The sequence below is a fragment of the Lynx canadensis genome, chromosome E1 (assembly GCF_007474595.2).
Source record: "Lynx canadensis isolate LIC74 chromosome E1, mLynCan4.pri.v2, whole genome shotgun sequence".
Taxonomy (NCBI): Eukaryota; Metazoa; Chordata; class Mammalia; order Carnivora; family Felidae; genus Lynx; species Lynx canadensis.
Window position 1 is genome coordinate 23,776,710 of NC_044316.2, and position 16,703 is coordinate 23,793,412.

Below are 16,703 nucleotides of genomic sequence, written 5' to 3' on the forward strand. Positions count from 1 at the left end.
TCCACAGCCACCAAAGTACGAGAACAGAACCAGCTAAGCAGCTCAATGTAGAAAAGGCTGGCTACGCACAGAAGAATGGGGCTTTAGGCCCCTAGGTAGGTGGGGGACAAATTAATTGGAAGGACACAGGAGAAAAGGAAGAGCCAAAACAAACAAAAACACAAACAGGAGATCAAATGCAGACACTGTGAAAAATAAGCCACCAGCAAACCATGTACAAACCTATCTGGTTCTTCACAGCTCTTCCTTTCTCCACTTCCTCGGAAACTCTGACACTGGAGAAGGTCATCACTACTCCGTCATCTTCACTATTCCTGCCTTCAGCCCTGTCTTTCTCTCTCTCATTTGTGGAGTCTTCCTCCCCGTCCCCTTCTTCCATACCACTCTCCTCCTCTTCGTCTTCCTCCTCCTCGCTGCTACCGAGGTCATCCATTCCCTTGGTGAATTTTTCAAAGTCACTGATGCTCTGGACACTAAAACCCGGTGTGCTCTCAGAGCAGCTTTTGATCCTCTTCTTCCAGGCCAGACTACTGTCCTTGTCATCACCACACTCCTCTTCCTCAGCAGCACTTGTGGCATCCTCATCAGATCCCTCCAGACCCAGCCCCTCTGAACCTCCATCTCCAGACTCATCCTCATCAGATATTATTTCCTTGTCTGAACAAGAGAAGAAAGAAGAAGAAAAAAAAAACAGATGTTACTTTGAGACAAATATTAGGCCACACCTTTCATTTCAAGTAAAGGGCTGCAACATCCATCAAAAAAATAAAATGTATGGTTGTACTCAATTCAAATATATACTATACATCTACTACCTATAAGAGGCTAAGGGTAAAGCAAAGATGAACAAAACGTAGGTCCTACCCTAACAAAAGGTTCTAGTGGGAAAGACAGACCCATCAAATACAGACAAGAACTGACAAAGTTTTGATAACCCAGAGGAGGGAGAAATTTTAACTGTGGGGCAAGGTCTGGACCTTGAAGAATGGTAAGATTTCAAATAAGGGAATTAACAGTTTTCCCAAACCTATATCTGAAATATAATTTATCATTAACTAACCCCAATGTACAATCTCTCTCACACCAGTGCACCCTATTTACTACTTACTTAAGCACCTATTATCAGCCAGGTGTACATAAAAGCTAAGGAATGACAAATACAACGTAACACCTGTGGGGTGTCACAGTCTGGTAAGAGTGGTAGATATGTTTGACAATATTCATATCACTATTATCATTACAGCATCATCCGTACACAGTGTATTGGAGGTGAGTGAGGGGATGGGTAAAACAGATGATGGGGATTAAGGAGTGGACTTGTGATGAGCACTGGGTGTTACATGTCTTGAGTCACTAAATTGTGTACCTGAAACTAATATCACACTATCTGTTAACTAAATGGAATTTATTTTTATTTAAAAAGTCTTTTTTTCAGTGCATATTTTATTTATTTCATTTTAATCCAAGTTAGTTTAATATATAGTGTAATGATTATTTCAGGAATATAATTTAGTCATTCATCACCTAACTAAATGGAATTTAAAATAAAAATTAAAAAAAAAATCCTAGTGCCATTAGTACGCAGTGTATGAAGAGGATCCACTACCATGCTTGGAAGGATAAAGAATAGCTTCATGTACAGGAGATACTATAATTTTATTCATTAAGCATAACTAACAGCTGATGTGATAGGTCTTCAATGCTTCTTTAAAAAAAACTACATACAGGGGCACCTGGGTGGCTCTGACTTCGGCTCAGGTCATGACCTCACGGTCTGTGGGTTTGAGCCCCACATTGGGCTCTGTGCTGACAGCTCAGAGTTGGGAGCCTGCTTCAGATTCTGTGTCTCACTCTCTCTCTCTCTGCCCCTTCCCTAATCATACTCTGTCTCTCTCTCAAAAATTAAACATTTAAAAAAATAAAATAAAATAAAAGAAATTAATCCTTTAAATGTATGCCATTTCTCAGATTAAGGAATATTCACAGAGTAGCAGTTAAGAGTCAGACTTGGAGTCAGACTACCTTATGTGAGTCCTGGCTCTTCCGCTTACTAGCTCTATGACTTTGAGCAAGTTACACAACCAATCTGTCCCTCAATTTCCTTACCTTTAAAATGGGAATACAGGGCGCCTAGGTGGCTCAGTCGGTTAAGCGTCCGACCTCAGCTCAGGTCATGATCTCATGATTCGTTGAGTTCGAGCCTTGCATCGGGCTCTGCGCTGACAGCTCTGAGCCTGGAGGCTGCATCACATTCTGTGTCTCCCACTCCCTCTGCCCCTCTCAACTTGTGCCCCCCTCTCTCTCAAAAACAAACTTAAAAAAAAAATAAAATGGGGACAAATACTAGCAACTTCATAAATTGAGAGTATCAAATGAGATGATACATGTAATGGTAACAGTAACAACATCTTTTGAAAACTGTGTTCTAGTCTCTTAGAACTTAAAGAGCTACCACAATGCCTGACACATGGTGAAGCCCAATAAGTATTATAACATTTGTCTCACAATTGGCCCCTCTATCAGTCTCTAGGCAAAGAATGTGAAATGAGCTTACCAGGAGCCCCCAGAACCATAACGGGTAATCATCCATTATCCAACTAATCATGGATATCATGACCTGATAGTTTCTTTTATATCATCTGTGCATTCTCAGCCTGCACCTCTAACCTCTCTAAGGGGGGGAAAAATGGCATCCACTAAGAACCACCATATCCAGCCCACTTTCCTTCCATTAGAAACTACAATGCAATGCTTTAAAAACTATAAGCTGATGGGGCACCTGGCGGCTCAGCGAGAAGAGCATGCAACTCTTAATCTTGGGGTGTGAGAGTTCAAGTCTCATGTTGGATGCTTAGAGATTACATTTTAAAAATTTCATAAAAAGAATTAATAAAAATAAAAACTATACGCTCATGTCCTCACATCCTCCTAAGGCCCTTGCAGGGGAGAGGGAAGGATTATATTATTTTTACAATGGCAAAAATGAGTTTCACAAACTAGTATTGAATTATACAGTGACCCATGCAAGAACTCGAAAAACCAAAGGAAGAAAGGGTCAAAAATCCATGCGTAGACATGCTCATCAGTACGCAATTCTTTTCCAACCATAGTTAGCCCTTGCTCAATATCCATTATTTCTATTCCATTTTACGGTGACCATTAACTTAAACATAAGGATTATATAAACCTAATAGCTTTGAGCTTTAGAATCCTTAGGAACTGAAATTAACTACCTCTTAAGGTCCTTTCTAATGCCAAATCCATGGTCTCTCCTAAGACAGTAAGTAGGGCACACACACAGACTAATCATCCAAAACAAAAACAAAGACAAAACCCCAACTTTAACCCTAAAATATTAGGAAAGAAAGAGAAAGCAACATGCAAATATGTCTACTCACCAGATGAACCTGGCAGTGTCTGCTCCCAGGGGTCTTCCTTCCAAGCTTTTCTAGAGGTAGCCTTGCCAGAATACCTTTTGTCCGTGTCCAAGAGGGAGGCTGAGGCCAATTTTCTAATGCTACCCACTGCCAGAAAATCACCTTCCCCATCTTCCCCTTCATCAAACCTGTCAATCACTCTGGCAGCAGTGGCTGTGGGGAGGGGGTGGGGGGAGAGTAATCAGAATCTCCAGGTTAGAAGGAACTTTAAGAGTAACCCTGTTCAACCCTTTCAACTCACACTCTACAAAATCCCCACCAACTTCCAGGAACAGGAAACTCATTACCTCTCAAGATAGACCACAGTCTTACTGCTGTTCTTGAACAGAAAGTTGACCTCTGCGCCTACTAGTTGGACCTATTTCTATGCCTTGGATTATAAAAACTAGCCTAACTCCTCTGCCATTTGTGACAGTCGCTCAATATTTAAGTCAGCCATCTATCCTCACTCCATCCCATCCCTAAGGGAGTCTGCTTATTCTGGCTCAACAGCCCCAACTTCTTCAACTGATATTCCTAAAACACGGTCCAACACTCACATTTATCCTTCCTTATTCTTCCTTCCTCACACTTCTCTGATTCAAGTCTAAAGCAGGATTACTCCCAACTAGACCTTGAACATCAGCTTACAGAACAGCCGTCCCATTCGTCAGCCCCTGAGCAAATGTCTTGAGGCCTAGGGAGGCTTAAACAGCCCCATGGAATCCCACTTCTTCCTTCAATCTCCTAGTAAGTTCCTAGGGGCAGGCCGACTTAAAAAACGCTGAGACTTCCTTCTCATTTCTAACTTAATACCGGTAAGGGCATCCTGAAAAGATAACTTCCAACCAACTACCAGACCCCCTGTTCCCTGCTACAGCCCTCCAAGTCCCCGGGATGCTCCAGCCACCCGAGCACCAAGTCTGGAGTGCGGCTCAGAAGGAAGCCGAAGTCCTCCTCCTGAGCCCGGCCAACCCTCCCGGGAGGCCGTTTTCCTCTACGCCAGGATGAGCCGAGTAGGCCTGGCTGCCGGCCTCTCTCGCGCCGCCCGGGTCTGCCCGAGGCTGGACCCACCGCTCCGCACGTGGCTTTTCCCCAGTCAGGCCTCACCCTCCTCCGGGTCGGCCTCAGGATCCGCCTCGCGCGGGCGCGGGTTCAACAATTGTTCCAGCTGCAGCGCCAGGGGCTGCGGCCCCGCCATCGTCACCAGGTCTCGCTCTGCGCCGTGCCCGTCAACGTGCAGCCCCAGCCCTGGCCCCGGCCCGGACGCTCTCTCCCCGCCGGGCCCTGTTGCCCAGAGACTACTCCCCAGAACAGCCAGGGAGCGCAGACAAACCCGCTCTCGCTCGGGGCCGGCCACTTCCGGGAGGCGCGCGCGAGGGGGCGGGGCCTGCGCGTCACTACAGGCGTTGCTAGGAAGAAGGCGGAAGCGCGCGGAAAGCTGAAGGGATTGTCGCCATCCCGGCGCGCGTGCGCGTGCGCCGAGGGGGTGTGTGAGGTGGTCCGGGAGCGCGCCAGGGCACGTGGCCGCCGTTGGCGCTGAACCGACGTTGCTTTGCGCGCGACCCTCGTCCCCTTGTATAAAATATGCTTCAAGATTTGTCCGAGATTCGCTTAGAAATAAAGTGTGGTGTAGCCATGGCCTATCTATGGTGGCTGTTATGAAAAGAGGAGGGAGTAAATAAAGGGTAAGCACTTTCAGCCTCAGGTGCGCTTTCGGGCACTGGGACCAAAATAGGTTTGACATTTAGCAGTTTAACAGTCTGGAGGAGTCTGGGGCCGGGCACACGCCTCTGACCCTGCGGTGGTCGGGATTTAAGAATCCTACGTCAGCGATGTGCATGTGTAAGTGTACGGCGGACTGTTGGCGTCCTTATTCACAGGAATAATTAGAAATAGCTATGGTTGTGCCTAAGTAAAGATCGTTCTGTAGTTTCTCCAAGTAGCCTTGTCTTAGGGAAAAGGGGGGTGATGGTGGCGATTACTCTATTGCATACCCTCATTATTGATATCTGTTCAAAGGTGAGGATATACTCAGACACTTGAAACTGGTGCACAAATGCAGAAAAATTCATGTCTACTGTATGAGAGGCACAGGTAGACTCAAAATATAGAGACTTAATAGGATCAATTTAATTACACCCAGCCACACGGAAAGATACTATCCCTTTATATTCTCTTTCTTCATGAAGCATTCCCTAACTGCCCGCTGTGTGGCAGGCACTGCTAGATGAGATACAAAGATGAGCAAGTTAAATTCTCTCCTGACAGTGATCAGCCCCCCACTAAGGGGGGCGGCGGGGGGGGGGGCAGACAAACTTGTAAACAGAACTGGCAATAAGGGATAAGGGTGAGTACAAAGTGGTCTGTTCCTTCCAGTATCTGTTTGAGGTCACCTGTAGAAACCTTGAACAACCCCCCCTCAAACAGAAACTGCATCAAAAGAGTCAAGAAAAGAGATGTTAAGGGTGCCAGAGCGGTTGGATCCCACAGCTGACAGCCTGGGAACCCTCAGCTCACCAGTGTTTCCTGTGCAATTTAAGGGAAGTGAGGGTTCCTGACTTTCACAGTCTTAATATGCCCTCAAGGTCAAGAGCAATGAGAGACCCATCCCTTTAGTGTGGCTTGTTTCATGTCCCCTTCCCAGGTGGCTGCAGAGGGGAAGGAGAACCAGTCTTAGGGCAGATTCCTTCAGACTTGAAAGGAAAGAATGCCAACCTAGGACAGGAGCACCTAGGTAGGGGACTCAGGCAAAAGCAAACTGCTTTTTACCAGCAGCAAGAAAATTCAGGCTAGAAAATAGCTTCCCCCCCCCCCACCTTATTTTGTTAACATATTCTCCGTAATTGCAGCCTGGTGCCTGCTGTCTGGAGCCTCCAAAGAGAAAGCATGCCCCTCAGGCTGCAACAGGGAGCCATTGCCCTGGGCTTCAAAAGACAAAAATGTATCTCTCCACATTTAGGAAGCTACTTCCCCCAATCCTCTTCTGTTCCTATTTTGAACAATAGTGCTTAGAATCCTTGCCTTCAAGGTAAAGAAAAGGGAGAGAAGGGGGAAGGGGAAACAAGATAGGTCAGAGACCACCTCTAAGCTGTCGTGCAAACAAGACACACTGGTGGCTGGCTCTGGGCAGAAAACGCCCTAGTCCTGCTTATCTATACTCTCCCTTCACTGTCCTGGTCTCCTCTGACTTGGAAAACCTTTGGAGGAAGGAATCAAGACTACACTACTCCAGTCACACACATCCCAGGGCCCCCCAAATGCTTCTGCTTTCTTACCCCATACTGAGGGGAGAGAGGGAAAGAAAGAGGAAAGAATTCTAGGACTTAAGATGCAGCCGAGAGACGTTGAGACCTGGGGCTGGAGAGCATCCTCCTGAACGTTCTCTCTAGGGGGCCCTCCCTGCCTGCATTCCAGTATCTAGAGAAATGAGGAGGGATTTTCCTGATGGGAACGGATCTGGAGATGGAGGGTGGACTACAAGAGAGGATACTTCAAAGACTATGCCTCCTAGAAGAAACTTAAGCCTCTAACTGCTCTGGGCGTGAGAGCTGATGTGAAGATCAGAAGGATGGGAATGACCGGGAGCACTCTCCCCAAAGAACAGTCTTCTCCAGAGGCAGTCAGAGGGTCTCCCCATTCACAGTGCTGCTACCTAAGGGCTGCAAAGTGACAGAGAGATGTAGGGATAGCAGAAGATGGGCAGGAGTGACATTGGATTGCCCCCCACCACTGTCCCAATCAACAATTCCTATGACCAGGAGTTTCAAGAGTTTAGGGAAACCAGGTTCTTACCTGCCTCTCTTCTCAGATGCCATCAATCCCCAGGTCCCAGGTCCCTACCAATGCCTGTCCTGGTCTCCAGGAATAGTTTCCCTTCACTTTGTACAGCCCTAAAGCAGTCCCCAGTCTCCTCCAGCCTGGAGAAGTTGGTGGGTAAGCTTCGGCTCCGTAGCCCAGGGCAGATGGTAGCTTCCTGAGGCTGGAGCCCTGAGGGCAGATGGCCAGAGGCACAGAGGTGGCAGCTTTAAGATGGCTGCAGGGAGAAAGCAAACTGCCAAGCCCAACTAGAGAGGAGATTGCCCTCCTAGGAGGGAGGGGACCACCTTGTTGCTCCTCTGTGGCCCTTGAGCCTCTCCCCGGAGCCCCCAGCTGGGCTGCCTGGGAGCGGTGCAGCGCTTCTCTGCAGCTTAGGGCTAGAGGTGGGCATCGCTGCTCTGATGGGAAGGAGAATAGTCCCTGATATCTCTAGACCTCCTCCTCTCAGGTGGCTCCAAATTTGACTACTAAGCTTTGCCACCTTTTCAGGTACTTATTAGGGTTCAGTATCCAGAGCCAAGAGGGAAAGACTGCCCTGCTGCCACCGAGTGAGAGAGAGGAAGTGAGTCCACACTGAGCGCCCAACTCAAAACGCTTCTTAACAAGTACCCGATTCCACAATAAAGCTGCTAAATAATTCAGCAGCCTTGATAGGAGAATGCAGCTTCTCATGAGCGTACGTTCAGTTAAATGAATGTCTTTAAAGGGGGTGGCCATAATGAATAAGTTGGCTGTGATTTAATGTATATAAATGCTAAAAGGGCAAAAACAGCCGATCCAGTGACTGGATACAAAGCAGATAAAGAAATGTGTTGCATGCAGAGGCTAGGAGTTTCAAAAGTCTCCCCGTATTTCATAAATTTGGATTTTTGAAAGAATACTGTCAGGTTCCTTGCTGACAGTCCTCCCATTAGATAAGCCGTCATATGGATGCAGTAAAATATTGCTTATTTTAAAGGCTTCTCTGCAGGAAAGATACACTTGGTTGTGTTTTAACAAAATATGAAAATGACAACGGAAATTATGTGCCATTTAACGTAAAACCTTTGATTTTTAAAACGAAATAAATAATCCAGACTGAAATCTAGGTGATATAGAAATGAAATTCTGGAACTCAAATAGCACCTAATATTAAAAACACACACGTATTTCATAGTAGATAAATATTTAAATTCCCTCCATGTTTAATGAAGGCTTGGGAGGGATTGAAGTACTTTTCAGAACCTATTGGCAACTCCCAGGTAAAATTTGATTTCTTTATTGGTTATTTTTGCTCATCTTTCAGAGAAACGTAATATGTATCTTGTGCCAGATGAAATAGTTTTCCTTCTAGAAAACTTCAAATGTAACAAATACTATAAAACAACTACTTCATATCAGTTCTCTGAAAGGGATTAAAGTATTTCATTTCTAGCTGTACCCTACATTCATTTTATGTTATCTTTTAAACCACCAAATTAGAGAGCAGGATTATCTATGGGAAGTGAATTGAAACTGAAAAGGACCACCTCTAACTATACATTTACAAGTAACTGACTATCACAAGTCCAGTTTTGCACGTGCAGAATGGGGGATAGAGACAGTGCATGGGCTCTCATGCCTAATCATACCCGGACCACTCATTTTTAGCCGTGGATTTGATTTCTATTTCAAATTCTATATTAATTTATCAGCAAACAGCTCTTCAACTGTATCAGTTAAACCCACAGAATGCAAATCGGTAGTTAATAACAGCGGGAAGCCACGGAGAAAAGCTTGGCTGGCATTAGCAAGGGGATTCAGCCATAGCCAAGGTAAAAACATAGCCCAGTCCTGCTTCTCTTCCCTCTGGCTTCTGAGGTGTCATTCAGCTCCCCATCAGGCCTCACCTCTACTTGTTAAAACATCAAATAACACACCAAATATCTAAACATCAGATTTTCTATTTTTATTAAAAACTCACAAATTTATTCAACATGTTTTCTTTCATACAGTGAATGGTCTAATATGCACTGGAGGTCACACAAGCTTAGGTTTATCAGAACAATAAAAGACATATGAGAAATTTAATATATAAAGAAAAAAGTAGCAGCTGTTGACTGCATATTTGACCATAAAATTTAAATATTTTGGACTTTTATTTTAAAGACACAAAAATAAAACCTGTGTGGGTCTATATAAGTCATATTAACAATTCCATGAATGTTCAACAGGACTAAAAATTAGCAAAGATGTTTTTTTTTTAAACCTTGTAACACTTTTTTTCTTTTTTTTTTTTTAACACTTTCTCAGGTTGTGGTGCCAGGCACCTTTACAGTATTTGTGCTATAATTATTCTATTTGGCAAGTGTCTGAATATCATGTTTTCTCTTTGCCTTGTGTAAACAACACCTTTTTACATACTAGCACAGTGAGCTGCGAGCCCTGCAAATCTGTCAGAACATCTACAGGAAAAGAAAATGAACAATTTTGGTTGATTGCTCAAAACATTTTGTTTTTGAACAAGAGGTTTCAAAACAGGATATATTAATAAAACACTGAACTCCTGAATTTAACGTTATACGTAAACAGTTGACTGTTTTTAGTTCAATAGTCTTTTTTTTTAATTTTTTTTTTGTATGTGTGAAGGTAGAATACTTTCTTGTACAGTTGATGTTCAAGTCATTTTACTGAGAGGTCTGGCTAGAGACCATCCTTATCGAGGGTGTGTGTGTGTGTGTGTGTGTGTGTGTGTGTATGTGTGTGTGTAGAGCTTTGTGAAGGTAGAAGAGTTGATACTGAGGGCTTTACATTTAGAATTTTGCAATTTTGGCAAAAACAAAAACCAAAAACCCAGATAGACAAAAAATATATATATATATAGTCCCACCTGATGCACAGCAGGTCGGCGTTTCTGAAGCTATAAGAGTTTGTTGTCGCTGTTGCTGAACTCTGAGACAACACTAGTGAATTTCCCAGAGGCAGAACCCTCCTGGCTGGCCCGGGAGCGCCCCGGGCTTCTCCACCTCCCTCACCCGGCTGCGCCTCTCGGCCTCCCTCCCCGCGGCTCCCGGCGTCACCACTGGCTGTGCGCCCCCACCGCCTCCGTGGCTGTTTCTCTGCAGCCCTCTGGCCAGGTGCGCAGGCTCGAAGAGTCTGCCCCTGGATCCGGGTCCAGGTGGAAGATGGGGAGACGTCTGAATATCCCTTCCGGAGCCCCAGTTCTGCACCTTGCCAGTCAGAGCACGGATCCCAGTTCTACTTCCAGAGGATTGGATCCTGTTTCTTGTCCCCTTTCCCGTCTGGACTCGCCAGACGGAAAATGGTCCCCGAGGCTGAAGGAAGTGTGTGTGTATGGGGGGGGGTGACTTGCTTTTATGTTTTTTTTCTTCTTTTTTCTATTTTTCTTAAATAAAGGTTCATTTCTGTACAACCACGAACTCCGCGGACCGTGCGAGACCCCGCTACCACACGGCCGCCTCGTTCATTTCGGGCGGGTGAGACAGGTGGTTCCCGTAGCTCGCCCCGCCGTTGACCGACAGTGATGAGAAGGGCGGGCTGGGCCCGAAGACCTCAGCCGACATTGAGTGTAGAGGCCCGGGCAGGCTGGGCTCAGGGCTGGGCGAGTCCCCGGGGGGGTGCGCCAGGATGTCAGTGAACCGCTGCGCCTCGCTCGACGGGTGGTGGCCCGGCAGCGGGTGCTCCAGGCCGCCCAGGGGCGTCCCGGAGGGCCCGGACGACGGCACGAAGGGCAGGTCCACCGGCGTCTGAGCCTGCGAGGACGGGGGGCCTTGCGGGAAGAAGTCATAGTTGCCCCCGGGCCCGTAGTACTCGCTCTGGTAATCTGCGGAGCGGCGGGGAGGAGGGTGTCAGGACGGCGGAGAAAGGACGCGAAGGACAACTCGGGGAACTCGCCGTCGCGGGCTCCCCTGCGGCGCTGGCCGCGGGGAGGAGGCTTGGTGCAAACAGCGGAGCTGCTCCCGGCCAGCTCGCCCGCCTCGTTCGCGGTCGGGAATTCGGCCCTCGCTCTGGACTACCTCCTCTTGATTTACCCTCCGGCCTTCCCCATCTCCCCCACTCGAAGCGCCTCCCGCGCTGCCACCCGCTTCCAACGAAGCCAAGCCCGGCTGGCCGTTCCCCGCCTCTGGGCCGCACACTCACCTCCGTAGAAGGAGAACGGTCCGTTGGGGATGAGCTCGCCCGGCTCCAGGCGGTCCACGAGCGGCCGCATCCGGCGCGGACTGCGGAAGAAGGCGTGGCGCCGGGCTCCCAACGCGCTCAGCTGCTTCATCCTCCGTTCCTTGGAGCGTCTGTTCTGGAACCAGACCTGAAGCACACACGCGGCGGGGTGAGGCTCGGGAGACACCCCCCCCACACACACACACTTCGGGTGCGGGGGCCGATCGGCCCCTAACCCCTCTAACCGCTAGCTGGACTCAGGAATCCGCGCGCGCGCGGCTGTGTGTGTGTTGTGCGTGGGGGTTATGTCTGAGTAGGAACGCCAAGGGCGGCCCCTGAGCCAATGGTATACAGGATTCCCGACTGGGGACCTGGGCAAGCCGCCCTGCCCGACGTGAGGCAGTCGGAGTTGTTTCCAGTATCACACTGTCACAGTTACATCTTCTGGGGGCTGTACACACATAGACACTCAACCTCCCCAAATAGTGTCAGACACACGCGGTTTCCCGTCCAGGGTCCCTGGCAGCCCCCTCCCCCATGACGGTGAGAGAGAACTAAACAGTCTCCTGCTGACACCCAGTCTGCCAATGATAGTGACACTAAAACCCACAATCTCCTTTTCAAATCCACGCGAAATCTCCCAGTGCCGAATATACTTATCCGCAGCCTCTCACTGAAAACACAGACACGCAAACTTCCCTTCACTATGCACATGTTGGCACAGCCTCTCAGAGGCTGCAAGGAGGGCGGCGGCCTGGCTGTGTGTGCCTCCCAGCCTCCCAGGCACATCCACCCACACCCTTGCAGAGCCTCCACGGGTGAACCAGACACCTAACCTTGGGCCTGACTCTCAGGCCCAAATCATACGCAGCCTGGAGTCCTCACAACACACTGGCACAGCTGCCCAGATGTCCACCTTCCCCCTACCCCATCCCACTTTAGACCGCCAGACACTGAGCTGACTCCAGCTCGGACCTTTTCCTCTTCAAACCAGGACTCCCCCCCACCTCTCTCGGGAGAAGCTCTGGGGCTTGTCTAACCGCGGCAAGAGACCCACAAAACAGAGGAGGGGGACACAGAGGGAGATCAGTGTTGTGGAGGAGCCACTGGAACTGACTCACTCTGGCATGCTCAGAGAACTCTGCATTCCTCATCCCTGCAGAAGAAAGGGTCCCAACTCCCCTTGCAGTGTCCAACAATGTCCCCTCCCCCGGACACTTGCTGAGCTCACCGTCCCCCCCACTCTGCCACTACCACCACCAGCTTTGGATCGGGAAGTGGAGCAGGCCTAGGGATTTCCAGATGCTCTACGCCACAGGCCACACCTCACAGGTCGCCAGGGTAGGGGTGTGTCTGGGCCTCTCCACTCCTCCCCCTCCAGCCTCCCTGAACCTGCAACCCTGCTCGAGGCTGGGTTTCCCCAGCTAGGCCTGGATGCCAGTGTAGAGGAGCCTGTAGGTCTCAAGGGGAACTGAGTAGCATGCCCAGGCCCCGACCTGGATGACACGCATGTTGAGGCCAGTCTCCTGAGCCAGCTGCTCCCGGATATGGCGCGTGGGCTTGGGAGTGGCAGCAAAGGCTGCCTTCAGAGTTTCCAGCTGCTTCGCCTTGATGTGGTGCGGGGCCCCGCCGCTTGGCGCCCAGGTTCTGGTCATCATTCTCATTGCTGCCCCCTTCCTTGTCGGATACGTTGGCGCTCTCCGAGTCCTTGGCATCATCCTGTGACGGGTCTTGGGAGTCTGGAGACAAACTGGGGTCGCTGCCCGTGGTGGCTGGGGAGAGGGAAGGGACAGGTGAGCAGCAGCCTTAGTGGGCCTCCTTCCCCCAGGAACCCCACCCCTAGCAAGTTGGGAATTTGGGGCCTCACCCGAGTGGAGGCTGTTCTCTTTGGCGACACTGCTATTGCTTAGGTAATCCTCTTTGCAGACAAACTTGTTCTCGTCGATGATATAGAGCTCCTCGCCAGTGGACAGCTGCTTGTTACACATCATGCAGGTGAAGCAGTTTAGGTGAAACACTTTGCTCCGCGCTCTCCGCACCAGGTCGCTAGGGGAGATGCCCTGCGCGCAGCCCGCGCATTTGGTACCGAAACATCTGCGGAGTGGAAGAGGACGGGTTGGTGAGGAGCAGGGCGGGCGGAGAGAGGCCGGGAAAAAGGCGTTAGAGAAAGAGAGAAATAGAAAGTGGAGGGTGAAGAAAAGGATGGAGAAAAAGAAGAGAGACAGCCAAAAAAAAGAGGCAGAATGCCGATCAAGCAGGCAAGAAGGCCGGAGAGAGCACGGGGCACCAGTGAAAAGTCAATGGGGGAGATACACATGGTTACGGTGAGAGAGCGAGGGGCCCAAGCTGCTCCCCTCCCCCACCAGGCCTCATGCCCAGTGCTGTCCCAGAGGAAAAGAGCGCCGCGGAAGAAGGCGGCAAGGCGGCGATGGGAAGGGGGAGGGAGGCACTTCTTTTCTTATGAGATTCAGAGAACAGTCAAATTTTAATTAGAGCTCCATGTAAACGCGACCCGAGCGCCGCTTTTCTCTCCTAGCATCGCCTCTCTTTCACTGCACAAGGACCTGCGCATAGGCTGGGGGTTGGCAAAGTCCAGTCCCACCGCGGGTGAAGAAACAGCCGCGGAGCACGCAGACGGCTGCAGCTGGGCCGCCGCCACGTTCAAGCCCAAAGCCCGGCAGGTTGGCACAAGCTAGAGTCACCGCGGGGCTCTAGGTGCTGGGCTGCGCTTTGCGGGAGCCAGGCCTTTGGGGCCCACTGGCAGCTGGCACCGTTCGCTGTTCTCCGGTTCGGCTCCAGCCAGTATTGGGGACGCCAGGTGCGGTCAACCGAGGTTCAGAGGCTCAGCCCGCGCTTGCTCCGGGCAAAACCGCCTGCACAGCACTTTTCTCCATGGTTCCCCGCAATCAGAGCCACGCTTCCCGGGGACAGTGTTGGGGACAGCGCGTTCTGGGCCTCTGAGCAAAGCGACCTGGATGGCCTCGCACCCCCACCCCTTCTCCCAGTTTGATCTGTCACCAGAAACTCAGAGAAAAGCAGAGACCAAGTCAATCGAGTAAACTGAGAGGTTTCAAACCAGTACAGAGGAATTAAAATTCGCATTTGCTTCTGTTCTTCTCGGTTAACTTGGGTGTTTGTGTGGATTTCGGGGCAAGATAGTGAGTTTAAGAGAATAGATTAAAATGCTAAACGAAGGAGGGGCATCTGGAGAAGTCTCCCGGCTCACACGAGCCGGCCTCGGTTTTTCCCGGTTTCGGCAAGGAGGTGGTGGGGCGAAGGGAAGGCGGGCAGTGCCTGGGAGAGCTCCGAGCGGAGCCTACGCCACAAAGCCGAGGTTCGCGTTGGGCGGAGACCGAACCTCCCGCCAACCCAGGCAGCCGGGAAGCCCAGGGAAGGGTCTTCCCGGAGGCTGGAGCCTTGGGGCATTTCACAAGCACCTAGCAACTTGCCTAGGCCGGCGCTGGGAGGCTGTTCGGGGTTTCAAGAACACCCTGGGATATGCAGGATAGGCATTAAGGCTGGTTTTTTCCCTGTCGCCACCAAGGCACAGGACTCAGACACTTTACGCAGAATCCTCTGTGGTTCCCGCCAAGACGATTTGGAGGCAAAAAGAAGTGGCTTGGATGTAGCCCGGGCTTCTAAGCCCAGCCTGGAGGGCAAGCAACCTGGGAGGCTCGGAGAATGCAGTTGTTGGAGAGCTCAGAGCGGGGAAAGACCAGAGGTGGGGTTACAACTCTGGAGGCTGTGCTGCCCCCTTCTAGGCTTGGAGGGGCTTCTAGGCGGAAGTGGATTCAGAACCTTTCTTCCCAGGCACGTGTAGCTAAGCCCAGACCCACAATTTCCAGGAGGCAAGCAGGGCCACCTCCCGGGTGCCCTGTGCACCAGCTGACGAAGAGGCGGGTGCCCGTGGGACTTGGCTGCCCTCTCCAAAGGCTGCTCCTAACGCGGTTGCTTTGGCCACGCTGACCTCTCATCCGAATCTGGCCGGCAAGGGCCCTCGGGGAGGGAGCAGCAGAGGTGCCCCAGGGAAGTACTCACCGGAAAAAGTCGTTCTTGCAGTAGAGCTTGCCTTCCCGGGAGAAGCACTTCTCGGTCAGGTTGCATTTACATTCACAGCACTGGACGCACTTGACATGCCAGGCCCTGTCCAGCACATTCAAGAGGAAGCGGTCCAGGATGGGCCTTTTGCAGCCGGCACAGTGCACCATGGTCTTTGGTTTTGGTCGGGTGAGGCCGGGAGAGAGAAGAGCAGGGAGAGCCTAGGGGATGGCTCCCAAAGACGATACCCAGAGCTCCCCAGCCCCTCCAAAAAAGAGGAGACACACTGGGGGTGCGGGCCAAAACCCGCACCAGGAAATCAGAAGGGGGTGAAAATGAGGCTGATGCGGGGCGGAGGGCACCTCGGTGGAGTGTGCAGCCTGGGAGTCCCAGGGCCCCGGGGCACCGCAGCCCCGCCGAAGCTCCCGGGGCGAGGAAGAGTCTCCGGCCGGCGAGAAAGCCACTCTTCTGCCCAGAGCCCGCGGAGGAGTGAAGGTCACCGAGAACGGCGACGGGAACAGAAATAAATAAAACGGAGACGGAGAAGGAAGAGGACGACGCAGCGAGCTCGGGTCGCAGGGAGAGCGCCGTGGAGTTCTCTTGGGCTTGAGGTAGAGCTGTCAGAAGTCAAAGTGCATCTGCTTTTGTCGGAGTATGAGGGCGGGTGTGTGTGTGCCGGGCTGCCTGCCACCGGGATTTCCCCTCCTCTTTTTATAAAAGAAAAGAACAAAACGAGTAGAGAAGCTTTGGATCCTAAACTGCCGGCATCGCGCAGCGGGTCCGAACGCGCCGGGCGCCCGCGGTGGGCCTGGGGGAGGGGGCGGGGGCAGGCCAAGGGAGGAGGGAGGGAGGGAGGGCAAGGCAGGAGGAAGATCTCGTTGTTGATGGTTGTTGCGGCTTAGGTTCCCCCCCGTTTGGAGAAGTGTTTGTGTCAGTCGAGATTGCAGAGGGACAACTCCAGGCGGACGCAGCCAGGTGCGCTGGCTCACTCCCCACCGCCCCAGCCCCGTCACCTCGGCCCGTGGCCTGCCTGGCGGCCTCCGTGTTTTCGGGACGGCCCTCCCTGCTCCTGGACTCCTTCGGGGAGGTGATACGGTCTGGCTCCTCACCGCGCCTGGCCGTGCATCGTGGCTCCAGTCACAACTCGCGGCCGCCTGGGCGCGCAGCCCCGCATCGCTCGGCCCGCGCTCGGGCTGCCTGCGTCCAACCCCACAGTCGCGCGACTTTCTTTTCCTTTTCCCCCTTTTTTCGTTGTGGTGGCAAATCTGGGTTTCCTTTCTAGCCTTTCCTTCC

The 16,703-nt window shown here is 51.1% G+C and overlaps 2 protein-coding genes across 2 annotated transcripts in view; both read right to left on the reverse strand.

The window, feature by feature from the left end:
- The window catches only part of AATF (apoptosis antagonizing transcription factor), a 104,736-nt gene extending 99,972 nt beyond the window's left edge, over positions 1-4,764 (reverse strand). The window contains 3 exon segments of the mRNA XM_030295369.1: positions 223-657; positions 3,399-3,590; positions 4,527-4,764. Coding sequence (XP_030151229.1) covers positions 223-657; positions 3,399-3,590; positions 4,527-4,617 — 718 coding nt within the window. The 5' untranslated portion in view covers positions 4,618-4,764.
- A 4,421-nt stretch (positions 4,765-9,185) lies between these two features.
- On the reverse strand, positions 9,186-16,197 carry LHX1 (LIM homeobox 1). The gene is given in 6 exon segments (XM_030296902.1): positions 9,186-11,037; positions 11,355-11,520; positions 12,869-12,986; positions 12,988-13,144; positions 13,240-13,466; positions 15,411-16,197. Coding segments are annotated over 6 exon segments (1,218 nt in total). The 5' UTR covers positions 15,581-16,197; the 3' UTR covers positions 9,186-10,657.
- Between the last annotated feature and the right edge of the window lie 506 nt (positions 16,198-16,703).